The sequence below is a fragment of the Cyanistes caeruleus genome, chromosome 6 (assembly GCF_971803275.1).
Source record: "Cyanistes caeruleus chromosome 6, bCyaCae1.hap1.1, whole genome shotgun sequence".
Taxonomy (NCBI): domain Eukaryota; kingdom Metazoa; phylum Chordata; class Aves; order Passeriformes; family Paridae; genus Cyanistes; species Cyanistes caeruleus.
Window position 1 is genome coordinate 43,699,979 of NC_141706.1, and position 16,077 is coordinate 43,716,055.

At 38.8% G+C, this 16,077-nt stretch overlaps 1 protein-coding gene across 5 annotated transcripts; it reads left to right on the forward strand.

The window, feature by feature from the left end:
* Positions 1-3: 3 nt before the first annotated feature.
* Positions 4-15,863, forward strand: SRP54 (signal recognition particle 54). Of its 5 annotated transcripts, none has more exons than XM_086893251.1 (17): positions 493-957; positions 2,563-2,629; positions 4,013-4,121; positions 5,510-5,601; positions 6,144-6,228; positions 7,138-7,242; positions 8,875-8,941; positions 9,055-9,112; positions 9,800-9,950; positions 10,839-10,987; positions 12,116-12,216; positions 12,324-12,410; positions 12,828-12,901; positions 13,166-13,274; positions 14,025-14,195; positions 14,674-14,769; positions 15,400-15,863. In XM_086893251.1, the coding sequence occupies exons 3-17, from the start codon at positions 4,044-4,046 to the stop codon at positions 15,489-15,491; spliced, it is 1,515 nt and encodes a 504-aa protein (XP_086749377.1). In that variant the 5' UTR covers positions 493-957; positions 2,563-2,629; positions 4,013-4,043; the 3' UTR covers positions 15,492-15,863. The 5 variants fall into 5 exon arrangements, with proteins under 5 accessions (XP_086749376.1, XP_023783656.1, XP_086749377.1 ...); XM_086893252.1 differs by lacking the exon at positions 493-957 and adding an exon at positions 2,178-2,242; XM_086893250.1 differs by lacking the exon at positions 2,563-2,629 and having other exon boundaries at positions 4-501.
* Positions 15,864-16,077: the final 214 nt, after the last annotated feature.

Genomic DNA, 16,077 nt, shown 5'->3' on the forward strand with positions numbered 1-16,077 from the left:
CGCACGTCCACCCACCCCCCACTGCCCGCACGTGCGCATGCGGGAGGGCGACACCGACCGGAAGAAGCCCTTCACGCATGCTCGGTCCCGCCCTACGGCGCCCCCTCCCGGCGCGTGCTCGCGCTGCCGCTTGGCACCGCGCCCGGCCCCGCTCCCCATGACGGCACGGCCGCGGGGGAGGACCTCCACCCTCTCTGCCCCGCCCGCGGCCTCACCTCCCTCCCGGCCTTAAGACGGCGCGGCGCGGTTCCCTCCCGTGCCGCAGCGGGTACGGGCGGGATTTTTATGCGGCGCCACCTTAACGTTGCAGCTGGCCCGCGCGCGTCCCGGAAACGGAAGCCAAAGGGGGCCTGTGGGGCGACGGCCAGTGCTGACGTTTCCCTGGTCTGCGGCGGCCGCGACTCCTCGCGCTTTCAGCGGAGTCTCGCTGGGCGGCCTTGCCCCGGCGGGCTGGGCAGGGCTGGGAACGGCTCCGCCCGCGGGCCCCGCGCCGCCTTCCCGGTGAGTGCTTGCGCTGCCGCCGCAGCCGCTCCGTTAGCGGGACCGCGACCCGCGCCGGTTTCTTGTGAGGCGGAGGTCCCCTGGCCCAGTCCCGGCAGGGAAGGAGGAGGCACCGGTGCCTGTCGATCCCTGGGATAGGCGGCGGTCTGTCCTGCGGCAGCCCGGGCCGGACAGGGCCCTCAGTCCGCCGGAGCTCCGCGGAGCAGTTCTGGGCCTCCCGGACTCAGCCGCCGCTGTGGACAGCACCGGGACGGGATTCGCCCAGCCGGTGTCCGCCCGCTGTCTGTGGCCATCCCTTGGTGCCTGGGGAAGAGGCAGCAGCGGCCGGGCACATTTACCCTTCCCCGTTTTTCCCCTGAAAGCGAGGGCATTGGGCCATAAGTGAGACAGCTGTTCCCTGCTGCTGCCTTGGGAGCGCCTTCCCGTCGTCAGGGTAATTTTAGAAGGTGGAAACTCGTAAGTTGAGGTTCAGCGTAGCTGCAGTAGCTCAAGGCATTCCTATCTGTGAAACAGCCGCTTCTCTGTTACAGTGTTAGACTTGCAGTTGGTCTTAATCTATGTACTTGAACATGTCCAAGTTTGTTGTATAATTTTTAAGTGTTTCTTTTACTTGCTATCTTTTTAAACGGCTGATATCTTTTAAAGCAGCTGTTTAAACTGCTGTTAGCGGTTATGCCTGTATTTTTTTCGAAATCCTGTACATTAGAGTATTGCTAGTTGAGCTAGACGGCTTTGGGGGTTTATGCTGGGTGGGTGGGCAGTCTGTCTCTTCAGCGTTGCCTCACTGCTGGCTCGCTATGCCATGGTAAGACATCCACTATTTCTACTGCCGCCTTACCGCTAGAATTCCCATTGATGGCTGAAGCACAAAGCTCTTGGGACTGCAGCGGCACGGTGGCCTGGGAGCTCAGTGTGGAGGTGTGCAGGCTGCTGCTGCTGCTGGAGGACTCGGACTGCGCAGGGCTCGTGGCCTTGTTCGGCCCGAGGCCTGCTCGGGGCAGCCTGGCTGTGTCCTGGGGCCCGGCCGGGTTTAGCCCTGCTCAGTGTGTCTGTGGGGTGCTGCGTTCAAGCTAAACTCTCCAGAACTACAGCTGCTCAGCACATACACGTTCTGCAGTGCAGTTACTGCTTATGCCCTTCTGGCTATCTGCCAGCCCAAGCTGGCTACCTGCTAAAACATCTTACGTGTCTTTTTGTCTGGAGTGTGGTTCTCGACTTGGATGGACTGTGTCACAAGTTCTACTAATTTCTGTACTTGGCAGCCCTTAGAAATTCTGATGGCTTATGATTTCTTAATGTGCTAGTGAGAGCATTCATTTATATGAAAATGCTTAAAATCATCTCCTTAGCAAAGGATTTGAGTTATTCCTGTTGTAAGGCTGTTGGAAGAAGCTTTTGGAATTCTGCAGAGGAAACATTCACTTATTATTCATTTAGGACATAATTAACCTTCTGTATTTGGAGATCTGTAGAACTCTGAAAATTGATTTTAAATATTGAGTATTCTCATGATTTCTGGATATTGGTCATCACATCAAATTTCTTAGCTGATATATCCAAATGTTGTTATAGTTTTGTCACTGATTGCCATTTTAGCAGCTTAAAGCTTATGAGTTGCAGTGCTATTTTTAAAAGTTTTGGGTTTTGTTTTTTCTTACATGTTGTGATTATCACAGAAAATTACCTGGAAAACATTTTGAACATCTGTATTGCCAAGACTGTTTGATAGAGCCTATTGATGGTAATGCCTTTTTAGAATTATTCTGCAATAATGTGGCTTGCATCCATTTAAGGAAGCTGTGGAGCTTTACCACTTCGGTAACATGTAGAAGTCCCCTTCCAGCAATGTAAGAAGATGGAAATCAATTTCCATTAGTATACTGGTTTGCAAATACTCTACTGGCAGAGTTCCTTAGGAAACATAGACTGATTTTTTTAGTCAGTATTGAGATGGCATTGTAATGGATATTGCTGCTTGTACATTCAATGTACATTAAATCTAAAATGTGTAAATATATTTATTTGTGTAATTTGGCATACCCAACTCCTGTACTTACACAGGATTTATTTATCCTACACCTTCTGAAGCTCCTGGAGACTTTGTTCTGCATTGCGACCATAGTATCAGGTGAGGGTAGGTTAGACTGGCAGTTATTTTGGGAGTTTTGGTGCTGGTTTAACCTACCAAGTTGGTAACAATAGTAACTCTCAATTAGACAAAGCAATCTTGAGGTTGGCTTACACGGGTGCCTTGTTTTAGCTCTTTTGGAGAGTATCTTTTATTATTTATAAACACATTTTAAACGGTGCTTTTTGGGGTTTGTGCAGCTGATAACTCTCAACGTGTGTACACAGTGTGCTGCTTTGTTAGCCATGTTAGAGCCCTCTCTCTTAAATAAAATCAGAATGTAGCTACTAGTGCATTTCTATAAATGGACCGGCTTTCTTCTGTTTTCTTCTCATTTGAGGCAGGGGGAAGTCCCAAAAATCTTTGAAACTCTCATCTGTTTTGATTACAGAGGCTCCCATTATTGATAATTTGGCTTTCAGTTCTGAAAGTAGATCAAATGTGAGATTCTGATTTGGGCTATCAGCAAGGAAGTAGTTTCATCTGAGTGCAAGAAAGCAACACTTAGAGCGGAAGATAAAAAAAGAAGTGTTTGAAGTGCTCCGTTTCAGCAGTAGCTGTGGTGTTGCAAATTTTTGTTTTTCAGACAAGTTTTGTTTTGCCCTTATTCAGAATTTTAGATTGCTGATTCTACCATGTGTTCTCCTGAATACCTAATATAGGGGTATTAGGTCGTGGTTTAGCATGTTGACAAGATGAATGTGCATCTTTCAGAAACTAAATTTTTGTGTCTTCCTAAATGTAAGTTGTGGTATGTTTAGGCTTATATATGATATTTCTGTTTCTAGTGAACAAAAATACTCTGTTTTACCAATACAGCCATTAAAAATTATAATATGAATTTTGTTTATTAAAATGCAAGTATATTTGTAGGGTTACTGAAATGTGAAATTCAGTTTGATTTAGTGAAAGCTGGATGAAATGCAACTGATAAATAATGTTGAATTTTGCTAGCAAAATATTTTGCTTCTGGTCATACTGTCTTTGCAGGATGCAGAGTTTCTCAGCTATTCTGCTCGATTTTATTCTGTCATGTAGCATATTGCTGATAAGAGGATAGAAAGAAGTTGACACTCTTTCTGGAAGTCTATCTGGACTGTTTTGTTTTTTGTTTTTTTTAACATGGTGAATTCAATGCACATTTATTTTACACAGTGAAATCCTTCCTAAGTGAAGTGTGGTATCTCTTTTTTTAAGTAGGGCATCAGGATTGCCTAAAATTAGCTTCAGGCCAATATTTCCTAAAAATAACTTTAAAAAGTAAAACTTGTGCACTTTCTGGAATGCAAAGCAGGATTCTTACCCAAAAGTTACTTGAATGATTAATTTCTAAAGGCATAGCTTCAACTAGTTTAAAATGTTATTTTTTAATTTCTTTTCCAGATCTGTCTGAGTTGTACTTGAAGCCGCCAAAATGGTTCTGGCAGATCTTGGAAGAAAAATAACTTCAGCATTGCGCTCACTGAGCAATGCCACGATTATCAATGAAGAGGTATGTAGTGTACAAATGTGATGTCACTAACACTGGAAGAGTTCTGAGAAAAAATTCTCAAAGGCTGATGAGAAGCTTGAAGTGGCCTCCTGAGACACTTTTTTTCTACAAATATAAGTTCTGCAAGAAGTAGAACTCTTAACAGTACTGCCAGAACTTAAAACTAGATTTATATGTGGGTCATCGCCTCAAACATAGTGGGTCCCATGGTCAAAGGGTCCTTGAGCCTGGTGACTGTACTTAGGGAGATGACTGTTCTTTGGAGGCAGTGTGTACCTGAATTTGGATGGAAGGTAGGTGTCTGCTCGGGTTTCCTTGTGTGTGCACAGACAGACTATGGAGATGTGTGCTAGGCTGCTAGAAGCTGAAATGTGGGAGAACAAATGTAAGCTTTGCTGTCTGAAATGTGAGGAATGTGTTGCATTTGCTGCCTTTATATTCAAGCCATTGTGTGGTTCTGGAAGTTTGTTTGGCTTAGTATGGTCTGTATTTTCTCTAATTAACTCTAATGAAGAGTTTGAAATTAGAACTTGATGTGTTCTGTCATAGGAGTTCAATATAAGATGGGAAACTAACTAATGTGATGGTTTCAAAGTTTCTCTGAGTACACAGTGCTAGAAACTCTTTTCAGGTGGAAAGATGGATGTGTTAAAGTAAAAAAATAGGCTCATTGAGACTGTAGGGTTAGAACTTACGCATAGAGAAAATGTTTTAGTATATCTTCTGCTGGGAGACAAAAAATCCTTAACTGAATCAAATACAACCCAATCAAATTTTTTTAGCAATGGGAACTTTTACCCTGCAAGACCTCAAGATGTGAAAATGAGGGCATTAATGCAGGTGTTAATTTCAGAAAAATCTTTCTGTTCAAGAGTTTGAAAAGTCAAAATAAACAGGGTTTCTAACTGAGGCACCTGCTTGCCTAAAAGGCATACAATCAGAGCAGCTGTCAAATTTCTGAAAATGTAGGTAGTAGGGTGTCCATTTTTAGCTAAGGATTACTGTTACTTACAGAAATGGTAGTGTGATCTGTGATTTTTTTGGTGTACTCTCTAAGGAATACCCAGAGGAGAGTTCAGGAAGTCTTGCTGCCATATGAGCTGTTGGCCATAATGCAGTAGGAAGTCTTTTGTGCTGGTGTTATAGAGTGTGCAGTTGTTACAATTGAAAACCCTTCCCTTTTAAATTGTATTTATGTAGGAACAAATGCACATGGGTTTTTTTTGTGACAATTGATGTAATGATAGGATTGCATGCATTTAATTTGTGAAAGCCATGGTTATATCATAATTTACTTCCACATTCTTATTTTGACCTAATAGTGGCCTAGTTACTCTCTGTGTATTGTAACACAATTTTTTTTCTGATTTTTCTTTTATACTCCAAAGGTTTTAAATGCTATGTTAAAAGAAGTATGTACAGCATTACTGGAAGCTGATGTTAATATCAAACTTGTGAAGCAACTCAGAGAAAATGTCAAGTAAGTGAAATAATCAAAATGCATTTAACTTATTTGTAAAAGTTGTAATTTGAAGTTGAAAAGGCATAACTAGTTTATAACTTAATACGTTGGGGTATTTTTAGACACACCCAGTTTACTTTTAGCAGGAAAACAACTGTTTGAACTAAATGTTTAGCCAATTCCATCAAAAGAGTCTTTGGTCAAATTTAGCCATTTGTTGCTGTTACAGACTTGTTTCAAAAATCTGTTGCTGTCATCCGTTGGGTTGTCTGATAGACAAGTTCTTAATTACTTCATGGACACATCATCTTCACATGTTCTGTGCTGGCTATAAATAGATCTGTGTATGTGACTAGCACTGTTACCTTGCCTATTTTCAGGTGTAATTTAAGTAAATGCAAGTCTGAAAGATGCATTTTAGAAACCTGTTTTTGTCATCTGCATAAGAATGTCTCCAGTGCATGTCACTTCTCAAGTAAATCCTATATGAAAACTCAGAACAAATCAGGGTGCTGTTGCAGTTGCAGAAACTTAGTGTTTCATCTTTTTCTTAAACTCAGGTCTGCAATTGATCTTGAAGAAATGGCATCTGGCCTTAACAAAAGAAAAATGATCCAGCATGCAGTCTTTAAAGAGCTTGTTAAGGTAGGACTTCAAAATTCTGCAGTGCATCATTTTCCTTGTACAGTCTGGGCTTGGAAGTAGAGCAGTACTGAGGTAAGCTTTTAGGTGGTTATGTGGTACCTGCAGTTATACTTTATGATGTGAGGCTTCTTACTGTTGCAGACAGTAGTAGTCTCATTGAAATTACATCCTGGGCATTTCTCAAACCATCTTCAGTTTAATTTTTAAGTTCAATTGTTCTTATTCTTAAACTGAAATGTAAAGACAAGAGTAAAGTACTGCTAGCTTCTAGACTGTCTTTGGTTGTCCCAGAACACACCTTAGCTACCCTAATGTTCAGACTACTTAAAAGCCTTTGGAAAAGTGGTAAGTAACAACCGAGCAGCTCAGTGCAACATTTCTCATAAATCTGACTGCTTAGTCAAATCAGGACTTGGGCATCTGTAGTCTGCCCTCTTTCCAATGAACAGTGTAGTCATTCTTCTGTAGTCTGTGTCCAGACATATGATACCTCTCAGGAATGTATGTACTTTCTACTCATTTCACAAGTTAGGCAGCAACCCTGAAAAGCCTTCTGTGCTGTAGGATTCTCACTGGAAGCCCATCCCAAGCAGTGACAGGAGGGGTGGAGGTCACCTTTCTGTGTTGGTTGTTATCCTTGTGCCATATATACAGGCCATCCTGACTGTGCTTGGTGTTAGAAAGAAATTAACACTGTTTGTTGCAGAATTATTATGCAGAACATTATCTACTATAGATATCTTGCAAGGGCTGTTGCTGTTCACTGTAAAGCAGCAGAAATCTAAGCCAAATCAAAGATGAGAATGTGCAAAAACTGTTTTTCTGCTTTGAATGGGATACCAGGCACCTAGCATGACTGTGACACCAACTTTTTTGGTTCTGCTACCTATGTTACTCTTTGTTCTTTAGCTTGTAGATCCTGGAGTCAAGGCATGGACACCTACCAAAGGAAAACAGAATATTATAATGTTTGTTGGTTTGCAAGGAAGTGGTAAAACAACAACTTGTTCAAAGGTAACATGCACTGGATCTTTTTGCATGGTTTTTGGTTTGTTTGTAGGTTTTCATTTGCTTGGGGAAGCTGGTGGTCATTGGGCTCCTTAGGTAGGATTGGCTTGTGATCTGTGCTGGTTTTGTTAATAGGAAAGTTCTAACTCACTAGCATGTAGAGATACATTTGCAGAAGGGTTTCTGAGATGAGATGAATGTTGAAAGTAATATTCTTTTGGGGTAACTTATGGCTTGTAAAACTTCTTTGAAAAAATTTTAAACTGAACTCTTGATGAAACAGTATCCTGTAAGAGTCTTTCTGTTTGTCCCTGTACTTAGTGGAGTTAAACTACAACACTGCAGTTAACTTTCTAGGTTTAAGACTAATACTAAGAATGGATGCTCATTCCATTACTTATTTAGAAAAAGCAGTGGAATTTGGCCTTTGTACTAGATACCTCAGTTAGGTATAAGCTGGTGATGTGAAACCTCTTCCAGTGCCAGCTTCATTGAGGAAATTTGCATTTGTTATTTTTTTAAGGCTAAAAAAAGAATGCTCTGAATCAACATATCTTCACATCTGCCACGCGGCCTTCCCTGTTAGTGTAAGGTCAGACAGTACACCATTCCTTGTGGGATCATCCATTACCCATGGCAGGAAGTTGTAATCTCTGCTTTCCATTTCCCAGGAACATCCTGGACTGTTTGTTTTTCACTCTGTTGCTTCTCCAGCAAATGTCAGGGTAGTCAAAGTCCCCCACAAGAACCAGGGCCTTTGGCTTTGAGGCAGCTTGAAGCTGCCTGTGGAAGGACTCATCCACTTGCTCCTTCTGATGGTGGCCTGTAACAAACACCCACAACAGCATCACCCTCACTAATCTGCCCTTTTATCTTAAACCATAAGCTCTTGACTCAATCATCATTCACCCCCAGACAGGGCTTGATACATTCCAAGTTGTGAGGAGAAATTATCCTGTGGAAAAAAGACACATCTTTGTTGTTTTTTGTCATCTCCATTTGAGATTCACACACAGTGAAATATTCAGTATGGCCTGCTGTGATTTCAGAAGACTTTCTTAGTGCTTATGTAGGTGAACTTTATTTTGAACATTTGTCTTTGGTCAGTGTTTGGTGAATACACATAACATTCACCACATAGAAGCTGAGTGTGGTAGGAAGGATTGTTGTTGATAAGGATTCTATCTACTGCTTTAAAACATGTCCTTTCAATGGAAATGTCTTTGTTCCTCTGGAAGAAACATTGACATGTACAAGTTGTGGCCATTATGGTACTTAATATTGAAGTATTATTTTGGGTAGTTTCTACATGCTAGTCCAATCTGCAGTATTAACACTAAGAAGAACTCAGGAGTTAGTAAAATGGGAACTTATTTGTAGTCATTCTTAGAAATTACAATTTCAAGAAATTAAAATCAGAAGCAGAGTCAAGGAGGTGTTTTCACCTTGCCATTAATAATTATTTAAAAGATGCTTTTCCAAATAATGGCCATGCTAACAATGATCAGTCTTACTCTGTGGCCTCAGTTATGGAAAGACTGGCTTGAGTTTGTGTCTTCTGTGTGTGACTTTAAGCTGTTAAAGTGTCACGTCAATGGGACTTTGGTGTAACTACTTGTTTTGGGTTTCATTTCACAGTTAGCATACTTCTATCAGAGGAAAGGCTGGAAGACTTGTTTAATATGTGCAGACACATACAGAGCAGGTAACACAGACTTTAATAATATTTATAATATTTATATATTTATAATATATTATAAATATTTATAATATTTGAAGATTTTCTTAAGTAGTCCCTTGACTATACCTGTCTTACAGGTGCTTTTGACCAGTTAAAGCAGAATGCCACAAAAGCAAGAATTCCCTTTTATGGGAGGTAAGCATCTTTCGAATCACCGTGGAGAACAATTCAACTCCAATTACGTATTGTCCTGTATTGAAAATTTTGCACTAAACCTCATCTAGCATTGCCTAATTGCTTTCATTTTAGTAATATATTCTGAGTAATAATTGTTCTGATCAGATGAAAATTCTGCTCAGTTCAGCATACTGCCAGGAGCAGCAGGTAGGATAGTGTACAAAGAGATGAAGTGTCCAGGAATAATTTCCTATAGTGCTTATGTGATGTATAACAGTTCACAAACTTTGACCAGACATGGCCAGATTTTTGGGAAGTATCTCACAGATCAGAGGATATTATTTTTGGATACTTAATTTTTATTGTCAAATAGAGACAGAGGTGGACCTGAAATGTTTTTTATAAAGCAGTAAATAACTTTCCCCTAAGCTTCACTGGAGGTGAACTGTCTGGATGCTCAGCTAAGTCTTATTTGAGGGAGGGTCTTATAGAACTTACCGCAACTTCCAGCACGTGAGACAGACTTCAGTCTTTGTGCTTCATTTCACTGAGCAGTAAGGGTAAATGGCTTTGGAAGACATATTTTTGACCAATTTTTGCTTTACATAAAAGGAATTCCCTTTTGAAATCCAGATAGATGTATAGTTAACAAATTTATAGTCAAGTGATGAAATTCTGAGTCTCTTTGTTTCTCTTTTTGATCAGCTATACAGAAATGGATCCTGTAATAATTGCCTCAGAAGGTGTTGAGAAATTTAAGAATGAAAACTTTGAAATAATCATTGTTGATACAAGTGGACGTCACAAACAAGAAGACTCTTTGTTTGAAGAGATGTTACAAGTTGCTAATGCCATAGTGAGTAGCTTTGAGAAATGCAGTAACTTGGCATCGTCATTTGATGATAGTTGATTCATCTTTACCCTAATGTTCTGTGTGCATTTTGCTTTAACTCCTAGACTATATTAGAAATGACAAACAGATAAGAATAAGCAAAGCACTGAATGATCAGTGCTTGTTAGTTTTGTGACAGTTTCAATTCTTCTGTTCAAGGATGCTTGCATATAACCAGACTGCCATTCCTGCTTTTCCTTTTCAGGATCTTTGCATTGAAAAACTAGATAAAAGAACCAGTCTGGTCTGGTTTTCTTTAAGTATGAATACTAAACTTTCTGTGATTGTCACAAATAATTGCACTGAAACAGAGAAGATGATTGGATAACTTTCAACAGTTTTGATATGTAAATGAAGCTGTTGTTTCTGTGGGTTTAAAAAGTCTGGCTATTTGCTTGGTTCTCTGGCCTTGCATGACAATATGACACTTCCCACACAGTTCCTGCTAATGGCTAACTCACTTTTAGAGGAATGGATGTCTTAAATATCTGAATGTAAAATCAAATGGAAGATGCTAGCTATTAATTGCCTGTAGATACTAATTATCTTATTGGCTCAATATACTGGCTAAAATAACTTGAGTCATAACTAATAAGCACAAACCTGTTAAATTGTAATATTTTGTGTTGTAGATAAATCATATAGTCTTATAGCATCAGAAATTTTTAAATGGTCCTTAGATAATAATGTTCATAAAACAGTGGTCCTGTTTTAAACTCTAGCATACAGCTCTTATATACTGTTATTGCAGTAAGTTCTGCTGCTGGACCTACATAAGAATAATAATAATAATGTATGAACATTGTTTAGTAAAGCAGGAAATTATTATTTTGTGCATCTCATTTCTCCTAGCAACCAGATAACATTGTTTATGTGATGGATGCTTCCATTGGCCAAGCTTGTGAAGCTCAAGCTAAAGCTTTCAAAGACAAAGTAGATGTAGCTTCTGTTATTGTTACTAAGCTTGATGGACATGCCAAAGGAGGTGGAGCTCTTAGTGCGTAAGTACTGTGCTATAATAGTGTCCAACATGTGGCCATGCACAGCCAGACGAATGCGTTAGTGTCTCACAGAAACCTGTCCTGTGGAAGTGTCACTGTCACACTGCACAGAATCTGAGTCACGTAGATTCTTATCCTTCTTCTGGTGGATAGGATCACCTGTTGATATTTAACATCAGAATCCAATGATATGATGTATTTTCAGTACAATACCTTGTATTGTTACAGGTCAGACTTTTGTTTTCTGAAATCAGCATCGAGCAATATTCATTGCATATTGTGTATTTGGCATTTTTCCAGAAAGATAAATTTGGGCTCAATAGATATGACTTACAAGAAGAGTTTTACATCTCAAGAGTTTTTTTCCAAGAGGGGAAAAATTGTATCTCATCATATCCAGTGACCTTAAAACTATAATGCAAATCAAACTTCTGGATTGGCAGTCTCCAGAAACTTGGTGGAAAGTTGTTAAGAGTTCCTAAACTGCCATACGTATTTTGCTTTATAGCATAATGTTGGAAGACTAAAGCTTTTGGTGTTTTCATTTTGCTTTTGTTTCATGTGCTTGTGTGCCTTAAGTGTGCTGTGTTTGCTCTGTACTGTCTGTGGATTGGAAACTTGAGTTACATCTAAAAGCTAGTGCCAGTGTGGTGGAAAGATTCTGAGTTTTCTTATATCTGAGCTTTTTCCTGTGTTGAAAATGAGATTGTCTTTTGTTATGAGGTACCTTGAAGAAATTGTAATCAATGTCTGTCATCTGACAGTATTATCGTTAGTATCAGTGTATGTATCAGTAATATCCCAGTATTAGGATAAACTGGAGCTGATTTATTTTTCTTTCTTTCCTCTCAGATTTCTTAAACTCGACTATGAAAATTAGCAACTTCTATTTCTGCTGATGATTTTTTCCAAACAGAATTTGTATTTTATAAAGTACTAATGAGAGAAAAATCTTTTTAACTACTCTGAGCTAAACATCCAAATGTTGTGTGTTTTTTGCATTAATAGTTTGAGGAATAAGGCAGATTCTTCAGACAGAATACAAAGTGTTGATGTTGCCTAGCTGAATGTAGTACAAAAGATGGATGGTATTTGACAGGCTATTTCATAAAATATATTTTATTGCAGAGTTGCTGCCACAAAGAGTCCTATTATTTTTATTGGAACTGGCGAGCACATAGATGACTTTGAACCCTTTAAAACACAGCCTTTCATCAGCAAGCTGCTTGGTATGTCCTATGTACAACTGTACTTAAAAGACACTTAGAATTGGATAACGGAAAGTCAAAATGTAATTTTTTTTAATGCTAATTTCAGATCTGTTTTCTTTATCCAGGTATGGGTGATATTGAAGGATTGATAGATAAAGTAAATGAGTTAAAGTTGGATGATAACGAAGCACTCATAGAAAAGCTAAAACATGGTAAGTTATTCCCAAGGCCTGAATAGCAGATGCATTACAGTGAGCCAACCGTGGCAGGTTCTCTGCGACAGAGACCACTGAGTTAATTCGTGCTGTGTGTAGACACGAACAACTTGTTCATGTGCACAATGAAAAGGAGAAGAATGAGAAGAATGGTTATTCTTTCTCTAGTAAATATAGCAGCCAAGTAAATTGTGTTTTTAAGTCTGTCAGACTACAGCTGCAGAATAACTAGCTTAATGGTTCAGCATGTGCCATCTGAAACTGTTTAGCCATTTCAGTTAGTGAAGAGATTTCTCTGCTTATCTATGTAGCATAGTATTTACCTTATGAATACAAAGAATAATTGAGAAGGGAGAGTAAGACCAAAATGCTAGTGTAACTTCTGCTAACTTTTTTTTTGTTGTTGTGCTTTAGGTCAATTTACATTAAGAGATATGTATGAACAATTCCAAAACATCATGAAAATGGGACCATTCAGTCAGATCTTGGTTAGTTATCCCCAAAATAATTTCATCAGCTTTTCATTGATATTTGACAAATTTCTTTAAACTTAAAACTCTTCATTTAAATTTTTAATCTATGTTTATAATGTGTTATAATCTGTGTTCTTTGTTCTTCAAAAAGGTGAAATGATTTGCCTACTTCAGTATGTAACTATTGAACTAACAGTTGCTGTCTGTATTGCTTTCTGCTTAATTAAATTTAGCTTTGCCTATTCTGACACAGCTTTTGTTTTCTCTTCTTAAAACAAGGGCATGATCCCTGGTTTTGGAACTGACTTCATGAGTAAAGGCAATGAACAGGAATCAATGGCAAGGCTAAAGAAACTCATGACTATAATGGACAGTATGAATGATCAAGGTAAAACAATTTTCACCCACAATTTTTTTCTAGATTGTTGAACAAGCTTATTTAGGGAGATCTTTCTGGAAACAAAAAGATCTGTTGCAACATGTACAATGACAGAAAATGACAAGAAATATTTAACATTCTTGGGAACAGCAAGGAGTACACGTGTCTCCAAACTGCTTAATAAATCTAAACATTTAGAGATACTTTACATGTTGCTTTTCTGTCTTGTGTAGAGTAGGTGGAGTATTTTGAATAATTTCCATTATATTGGAAATCAGTGTATTTTTACTCATTGTATTGTACCTGTTCCTAAATTATTAATGCTATACTTGCAAGTTAATAAGGTGTGTTAATCTTTAATCTGGCATTGCTGTCTTTTTCCTACCCACCCTCAAATTTTCTTGGTGACATAGATCTCTGGAATTCAAAGTGTTGTTTCTAGTCCTTCAGTATGCTATTACTCTTTTGCTAAACCCATTAATACAGCTTAAGACCAAGTATCCCAAGAGCATAATTTACTCACACAGTTTTTTTTTTGTATTCTGGTGATTAACATATTAAGAGAATAGCTTTTCAGTATTACTTCCTAGAATATTATGTCTCAATGATTTATGTAAAATTTTGTATTGTCGCTTCTAAAACTAAGTTTTTATTCTCTGGCTCAAAATTAGATTCTCAACAATGAGATTTGCTACCAATTGTAACAGTTTTTAATGTCAGTGACTCAATGGATTTTTCTTTTCCACACTGTAATTGCAGAACTTGACAGTACAGATGGTGCCAAAGTTTTCAGTAAACAGCCAGGAAGAATCCAAAGAGTAGCAAGAGGCTCAGGTGTTTCTACCAGAGATGTTCAGGAGCTTTTGACCCAATACACTAAGTTCGCACAGATGGTGAAAAAGATGGGAGGCATCAAAGGGCTTTTCAAAGGTAAAAAAAACAAATAAAACCAACCAAAATACTCCAAACCAACACCAAAAACCCCACACTAAAATTTATTAAACTAGAGGGGGAGGTCGCTTGATCTGTGAACACAGAGGAAATGAGAAAACACTGATCAGGGAGAGGAGAAGGTGAGTCGTAGCTTGCTTACTTTCATGATGTTTGAAAGTTGTTTTATGTGACTGGTAAGAGCTGCACTGTTCTTCATAACACAAACGTGCAAATTAGCAAGGAAAGCTACTGTATTTCTGTCAATGCAGACTTGATTACTACTATAGTACTAACACTTCAGTCTCTTATGTGGAGTGCAGGGACTGTTGATCCTAAATGGACTTGTAATTGGCTGATGTAGTAACTTCTAATAATGGACTCGTAGATTTGAATCTAGAGTTAGGAGGTAACATTTGGATTTCTAGCACCATATGTTAATCCATTTTATTATGATTGCTCTTTTCTTTTTATTTAGGGGGTGATATGTCCAAGAACGTAAACCCATCTCAGCTGGCCAAACTGAATCAGCAGATGGCAAAGATGATGGATCCAAGAGTTCTTCATCATATGGGTATGTGCTGACTTTTTATAGCTTCAAGGGAGGACTGACAATTGTAGTGGAGTATTTGAGATACAGAAGTGGGGAAGGGGATGGGAGACTATCTGCATTATATATTAGTATTAAGTATTTCTAGGGTTTTCTAACAATAATCAGAAAGTTTAGTCCAAACACTTTGCACTTAGCAGTGCTTAATCTAGTCTTTCATTTGAATTCAGCTCTCAAAATGACCATTTGGAATGGTGAAGGATGGCTGTGGTAAAACAAATCTTCCTAGACTTCCCTTCTCTTCTAAGATTTGCCTCAAGTAATTAAATTTGACAAGAGCAACTTCAAATAAGGACTCCCATACCTGAACCTTACTGATTGCTAAAAGTCATTCCATGAAGTTTTTTTCTTTTGTCTAGTACTTAATGCACAAGTCATCTTAAAAACTACCTAAAGCCTCGTGTTTTTCAGACCTTCCTGTAATTACTCACTCCGTCATTTATTTTCAATAGCTGTTTAAACCTAGTTTGACAGTCTTGGGCTTCTGCCTTTGTAGATTACTGGAATAGTGTGTGTACAGTAATGATGCCTCAAGCAAGAGAGCTGTGCTTCAGACTTAATTAACACATTCATGTTCTCACTGATTTTCTGCAGGTGGCATGGCCGGTTTGCAGTCAATGATGAGACAATTTCAACAAGGTGCTGCTGGGAATATGAAAGGCATGATGGGATTCAATAATATGTAAAGAAGCCTTAATACAAATGGACTTGGTTGACTCTTCATTGCAACTTCAGTGAATGAATTTGCTTTCTTCCTTTTTACAGTGATGAGAGAATGGTCTTTTGAAATCTTATCCAGGCTTCTCAGTTTCTACATCTAATTTCTGAAAACTATTTTTGCTTAAATTAGTTCCTCTCCACTAATAACTGATGGCACAAAGAGTAATTCAATTTAATAAAACAAAATCATGATGTAAAATTTTAATATTTAGAGACACTTTTTAATCGTTTACATCAAATGGCAGCCATTATATTTGTAAACAACCCTGATCTTTGGTTATAGTAACATAAAATGTCACAAATATACTGTAAAATAAAATTTAAGTGGTTATAAACAAGGGAATGGCCTGTTTCCTCAGTTCCTTTTAACTGTCCTTTATCAGTATGTAATGACATTGTTTTCTTAGTTTGATTTTTTTTTTTTCCCCTAAAGACTTCGGCATAGATACTATAAGAATAGTTAGAATAGTTCAGTACCTGAAAATGTGCTGTTGGTGCTCATCTGTGAGACATTTTAGAATGTGGATGTGCTGTGCTCAGGTTTGTACAAGA

What these genes read in the sequence shown, in the direction of transcription:
- SRP54 (XM_086893250.1), top strand. Translation starts at nt 4,044, where the DNA reads ATGGTTCTGGCAGATCTTGGAAGAAAAATAACTTCAGCATTGCGCTCA. An exon ending in AAACAACAACTTGTTCAAAG is followed by an intron (nt 7,243 to 8,874) that starts GTAACATGCACT and finishes TTCATTTCACAG; the next exon opens with TTAGCATACTTCTATCAGAG. An exon ending in TTTCATCAGCAAGCTGCTTG is followed by an intron (nt 12,217 to 12,323) that starts GTATGTCCTATG and finishes TTCTTTATCCAG; the next exon opens with GTATGGGTGATATTGAAGGA.